This window comes from Mandrillus leucophaeus, unplaced genomic scaffold, assembly GCF_000951045.1.
Source record: "Mandrillus leucophaeus isolate KB7577 unplaced genomic scaffold, Mleu.le_1.0 Scaffold268, whole genome shotgun sequence".
In the NCBI taxonomy this organism is placed as follows: Eukaryota; Metazoa; Chordata; class Mammalia; order Primates; family Cercopithecidae; genus Mandrillus; species Mandrillus leucophaeus.
The window spans coordinates 1472455-1478814 of NW_012102787.1; the positions used below are offsets into that span (position 1 = coordinate 1472455).

The 6360-nt window shown below is 40.0% G+C and overlaps 1 protein-coding gene across 1 annotated transcript in view; it reads left to right on the top strand.

Annotated features, from left to right (window-relative positions):
* Nucleotides 1-6360, top strand: part of MDN1 (MDN1, midasin homolog (yeast)) — a 199369-nt gene that overhangs the window by 183947 nt on the left and 9062 nt on the right. Inside the window, exons 91-95 of the mRNA XM_011984463.1 lie at nucleotides 1346-1447; nucleotides 2153-2357; nucleotides 3374-3544; nucleotides 4523-4686; nucleotides 5382-5471. Of these exons, the coding sequence (XP_011839853.1) occupies nucleotides 1346-1447; nucleotides 2153-2357; nucleotides 3374-3544; nucleotides 4523-4686; nucleotides 5382-5471 (732 nt within the window). The remainder of the gene's footprint in view (nucleotides 1-1345; nucleotides 1448-2152; nucleotides 2358-3373; nucleotides 3545-4522; nucleotides 4687-5381; nucleotides 5472-6360) is intronic.

The following is a 6360-nucleotide window of genomic DNA, read 5'->3' on the forward strand; positions in this document are numbered from 1 at the left end:
TCCTGACCTCGTGATCCGCCCGTCTCGGCCTCCCAAAGTGCTGGGATTACAGGCTTGAGCCACCGCGCCCGGCCCACATCTCATTCTTTAAGCAACGTGTGACTGAACAATTATTTTTTTAAAGACAGAGATACATTCTGAAAAATGCCTCATTCGGCAATTTTGTCATTGTGCAAACACCCTAGAGTGTACTTACACAAACCTCGATGGTAAAGCCAATTGCCCCTAGGCTGCAAACCTGTACAGTGTGTTACTGTACTGAATACTGCAGGCAGTTGTAACACAATGTAAGTATTTGTGAATCTAAACATGGAAAAGATACAGTGAAAGCGTGTTATTATCTTATGGGACCACCAGTGTACATGCAGTCTTTCTCGACTGAAACGTTGTTGTGTGGGGGCATGACTGATACTTATTTTTATATGCCTCCCAGGACAAACCCTGGAATATCGGGTGTATTTAAGTGGTGTGCATAATAAGAAAAAGTTGTTAGACTGATAGCTCTAGATGGGAGAATCAGGTTCGTGTTTTTCAGAAAGCTCTCCAGGAAGCAAATGGAATTTAGACTTCAGGCAATGTATACCTTTAACGGTGTTTTTCTTTTCCTTTCTTATCATCAGGTTTCTAAATGTTTAATTTAAAAAGCAAATAACTTTTTCATTCTTGGATCTGGTAGTGATGTGTTCTGATATGGCCACAATTCAGGTTGCTGGGTGCTATGGAAAGAACCTGGAATGTCAACACAGGACCTGCTGGTTACAGTGGTGATTCTGGATAACTTTAGTCTCTTTGAGTCCTAGTTCTTACTGACAATAACAACCATTTCTATTGCTTATACCCTATGACTACCACACAGCCACCACCACAGTTATTCATTGAGCACCCATTAGGTGCTAAGCATTTTCATTACTTCAGCAAGTCCTCACTATGTCCCCATGAGATAGATGATATTGTACTCTCTTCTTCATTGTATATTTGAGAAAAATACACCTCAGTAAAGTTAAATGACAACCTCAAGTGTACCTAGCTGGTTGATGATGAAGCCTGGTTTCTATTTGAGGTCTGTCCTGCCTTTGGAGTGAGACATAATACTCCTGCAAAGAACTAAGCAGCCTTACAAAGGCCCCTGAGAGGGTAACATAAGGTCTGTACCTAGACACTCCTGTTTCTGCCTGTAGGCCAGGCCTTAGTTATGATGAGTTCCAGAGCTGGCAGGTAGGCAGGAGTGATTGTATGACTGAGAATAAAGAATAGCAGTGAGAGAAGTTGTATTCAATGCAGCACAGTAACCAGGGACTTGTAATAGCTTCTTTCACCTCATTCTTTTATGGCTTGGATTTCCTAGGAACACGGAAGTGGAGCCGCAGATGCAAACCAGGCAGAAGGCCATGAATCAAATTTCATTGCCCAGTTGACTTCCCAGAAGCACACCAGGAAAAACACACAGGTTTCTATCACTCCTCAGCTAAACTTAGGTGAAGGCAGCATGTAGAAAAAGATGTTCCAAATGTAGTGCTTATAAAGAAAAAAAAGCTATACTCCTGCTTTTGCTATCCCATCAGATATTATAGCAGCCTTGGTGAGCAGACCAGGACCATGGGGTTTACCCAGTGGGATCCCGTCACTGGGCTTCTTCCCTGCCTGTGTCTCTCCCCGACCCCTGATTCCGGCCATGAAGTCTTAAGAGCCAAGTGCTCTGTGCTGCTGTCCAGCACCAACCGTCTCACTCTTTTCATTGTCCATAGGCTTTTGCTTTTTTAAGAGTCAGTTTTTTAAGTAGGGTATAATTTATTCACATGATGCAAAATTAGTGTAAAAAACCAATCCCCTAAAAAGCCTATATCCTATTCCTGTTCCCAGGGGACCCTCCTCAGAGCAAATTGGTATTACCAATTCTTTCTTCTTTCAGAGATACTTTCTGCATATATGGATGTGTGAAAGTGTGTTTCTTTGCCTTCATTTTAGATATCATAGATTGTTCTATATAAGTATATAGAGCTCCTATTCTTTTTAATAGCTGTATTGAATTCCATTCTTGTATGGCTACACCTGATTTACTTATCTTGTCCCCTATAGATGGATATTATGTTTATTTTGAGTCCTTTTGTCATGACAGGCAAGGCTCTGATGAATCTCTTTGTATTTCTCACAGAGTTTTAAGAGGAAACCTGGGCAGGCTGACAATGAACGTTCCATGGGTGATCACAATGAGCGTGTGCACAAGAGGCTGAGGACTGTGGATACGGACAGCCACGCCGAGCAGGGGCCAGCTCAGCAGCCCCAGGCCCAGGTGGAGGATGCAGATGCATTTGAGCACATTAAACAAGGCAGCGACGCATACGATGCACAGACCTATGGTATGGTCCTGGGAAAACTGCTGCCTTTGTCCACTGAGCTCTCTGTAAGAGCTTGTGCTGTGTGACTGTGCTTGGCAGCTAATAGTACACATTTGTACCAGGGGAGAAAGGAAATGGCTTTGTAAACATAAGAAATGTGCAGAAATACAGTTTATTTTTGGTACAAAGGGATCTGTAACCAAGTAAAGATGATTAAGATATCTTGGTTTAGTATAAACCCTTTAAATATCCTTAAATATAATAGTTAAAAATAACAGTTGGCCACATCTAAACCCTGATATCAGGGTTTCTTAGTACTGGACATTTCTTTCTTCTTAGTCAATGTATTGAGCTTTTGCTTGGTGCCAAAAAACTTTCCTGAGCCTTTGCTGCATGATCACAAACTTCCTCAAATAATCCTATGAGCCAGAGCATCTCTGTTGTATAGGTAAGGACACTGAGGCCAAGTGGTTTAAGAACTCATCCAAGATCACAATGCTGGGATTCCTGTTCCCATGTTTGTCTTCCTGTGCCTTGTTTTCTACTACTTTTTATTATTTTTAATTGACCTACAATAATGATACATATTTGTGGGGTACAGTGTGATGTTTGCTACATGTATACAATGTTTAATTATCAAGTCAAGATAATTAGAACATCTACCACCTCAAACATTTATCATTTCTTTGTGTGGGAACATTCAGATCTGTTCTTTTAGTCATTTGAAAATATATAATAAATTATTGTTAGAGTCACCCTGTAGCCCAGTTAAACACCCTATTTTTGTGGTCACATGTATAGTTTCACTATATCCTCATAATTTCTGTAGGAGGTAGGGAACAGGCAGTTCATTATGTCAGTAGGTCAATAGGAAATCTTGGGCACAGACAAGTCTCCAAGCCACATAGCTGGTCAGTGGCACGACTTGCATCAGTAGCATTTTGGAAGCTAGGATGACAGAAACCATACCCACTTATCATTATTTTGTTCTGCAAATAACTAGGATTTTTATGTGTGGGTGCATGCTTTGTTGACAGATGTGGCCAGCAAAGAACAGCAACAGTCTGCAAAAGACTCTGGCAGGGATCAGGAAGAGGAGGAGATAGAGGACACCCTCATGGACACAGAGGAGCAGGAGGAGCTCAAAGCAGCAGACGTGGAGCAGCTGAAGCCAGAGGAAATCAAGTTGAGCACCACAGCACCCTTGGGTGAGTCCTGCTAGTGAGCAAATCCTTCCCAGGCTGGCTGACTTGAAGTAGTCAGTTGTCTCTCACTGTAGTCTGGTTTTCAGTTCCATGTCCTAATCCATGGCTTAGATGAATAATTTGCCTATAATAATTTCACTATATTTTATTTGGAACCAGAAAACAAAAATATGGACAGGGGTGGGTGTTGTGGGACACCATCCTTCAAGGAGTCCCCTGAAACTTGAATTTCTGGCAAAATCTCATCAGTTTTTAAAAAATATGTAGAAGAAACCAGAATAGTATACTTACTACAGCTATGATGAGAAGGTATATTATTAGAGAAACGATATTTTCAATTATATAAAAGTATATGCTATTAGCATAAAATGCAGTAAAATATGAAAAGAAAAAGAATGAGGGGTTTCCCTTTCATAGCTAATCAAGTTCTATTACTTGGCAAAAAAATAACTTTATCAGCAATTGAATAAATGCAAATTCAAAAGAACTTGCCAAATTCGAATCCTGTCCTCTCAGGAGTGTTAGAACTGTTACAACGTTTGACTGCCCTATGTGACAATCCAGGCTTTGCCTCTCACCTCACAAGTTGAAGCAAATTATTCATCTTTTCTTTGCCTCAGTTTCCTCATCTGTAAAATGGAATTGTGGCTTTTAGTTTTTATTTCTATCAATGTTTTACATGGATATAGTTTCAGGAATCAAACAGTTTTAAAAGGCTTCTTAGGACAACCCAAAATTTCCCCTATTCCCTTTCCCAGAACGCTGCCTTCAATATCAGGTGAGGAGGAGAGGAGTTTAGAGAGTAAGGATTGGCAATGAGTGTCTCAGAAAGAAACCTCTGAAATCAACATGCGGAAATGTGTTGGAGAGTGAAGGAATGAAGTTTGATTAATTGTCAGGATTAACGGGCAATAGCAAAGGCTTGGTCAGTCATCAGGCTAGTATTATGATAAGTAAAATTATGTCCTTAAATGAAAATAGGCTTTGATGAGATGGAAGTGGAGATTCAAACTGTTAAAACAGAGGAAGACCAAGACCCCAGAACAGACAGAGCCCATAAGGAGACAGAAAATGAGAAACCAGAAAGAAGCCGAGAGTCTACCATTCATACAGCTCATCAATTCCTTATGGACACGATCTTCCAGGTAGTAAAACTCACAAATTACTGCATTGTGTTAATAAATTAACAAAATAACATTTTAAATTAGTTTTAAATCTTTGTCTTTAGAACTTTATGGAACATCTGGTTGTTGAGGGCTTTCATGTTCTTATTCAAAATTTTTAGGAATACTATTGGTATGATAGGTGTTCTTCAAGCACATGATACTGTTCCAACAGTTAATCACAGGGTCTCAGTGCCCTGACCTGTCTGTGATGGTGGGTCTGGTCCTTGGCCTCTGGGACTCACATCCCACTTTTCTAACCATCCTTGTGTAAGGAACCTTCAGGACAATTAAGTTTGTGATGGTTAAGTTAAAAATCTTTGGCTTAGTGCCTATATTTATGAAGAGCTATTTAATTAAGTTCTTGAGCTAAGAGTCTGACTTATTTGATTAATCAGATAACATTTGCATTATTAATGACTTAAGGGTGTTTGGGTTTTGTTTTGCTAGAGTGGCTTTATAAATGTTAAAAGTTTTCTTTATCCATATTGTCTCTCTAAGAGGGAAGTAGAATGCTTGTCTGGCATCTTCTCATTGTGCCACTGTATTTGCTGAATTATCTCAGGAGCATTTGACTATGTACTTTGAGTTCATACTGTAGGGTGGAAGGCAGCCAGTGATACTAAGTTGGCAATTCCAACCTGGGCCACCTCTTATCTATGACTTTTTCTTCTTAGCCCTTTTTAAAAGATGTCAATGAGCTAAGACAGGAGCTGGAGAGACAGCTGGAAATGTGGCAGCCACATGAATCTGAAAATCCAGAAGAAGTAAGTCACTGTGTTTTTCGTAAAATATCTCGACTTTTTTTGTTTAACTCATAGCAAACTTAATAGGTTCTTAGCAATTACCTTAGTAAAAAGGACCAGGCATATGGAGAATATAATTACAGTCCTAAAGCCTACATCTGTCCATCAGTTTCTGCCTGCTTTGCTGCTAGATCTATAGCTTAATTAAAACAGAAATTGGTGTGCTTAATTCCTTTAATTTCTGTTGCTGGCTCTGTAATGGATGTAATAGTTGTGACAGAGGTTGAAAAACTGTGTAAGAGTCTATGCTGTGCCATCCTGAAAAGAGGCCAGCTAGATCATTGCTGGCTGACTTAACGTGGTAGTGTGGATTAACCAGCAGTTTTATTTTTATTTATTTTTATTTTATTATTATTTTTTGAGATGGAGTCTCACTCTGTTACCCAGGCTGGAGTGCAGTGATATGATCTCGGCTCACTGCAACCTCCACCTCCTGAGTTCAAGTGATTCTCCTGCCTCAGCCTACTAAGTAGCTGGGACTACAGGTGCATGCCACCATGTCCAGCTAATTTTTATATTTTTTTAGTAGAGATGGGGTTTCACTATGTTAGCCAGGCTGGTCTTGAACTCCTGACCTCGTGATCTGCCCGTTTTGGCCTCCCAGAGTGCTGGGGTTACAGGCGTGAGCCATCGTCCCCAGCCTGCAGTTTTATTTTAAATGACTTTGCATCCTAAATTTACTGTATTATGTACACATTTCACTTTTATATCTATTGTCATAGTCACTCCCACCACCTATATGTATTGAGTGCTCTGCCATAGTTGGTAGAAAAATCATGGGGCTTTGTGTTGAGTGTATTGCTGGAGGGATTTGTACTTAGCATTTTTACTTTTTTTTTTTTTTTTTTTT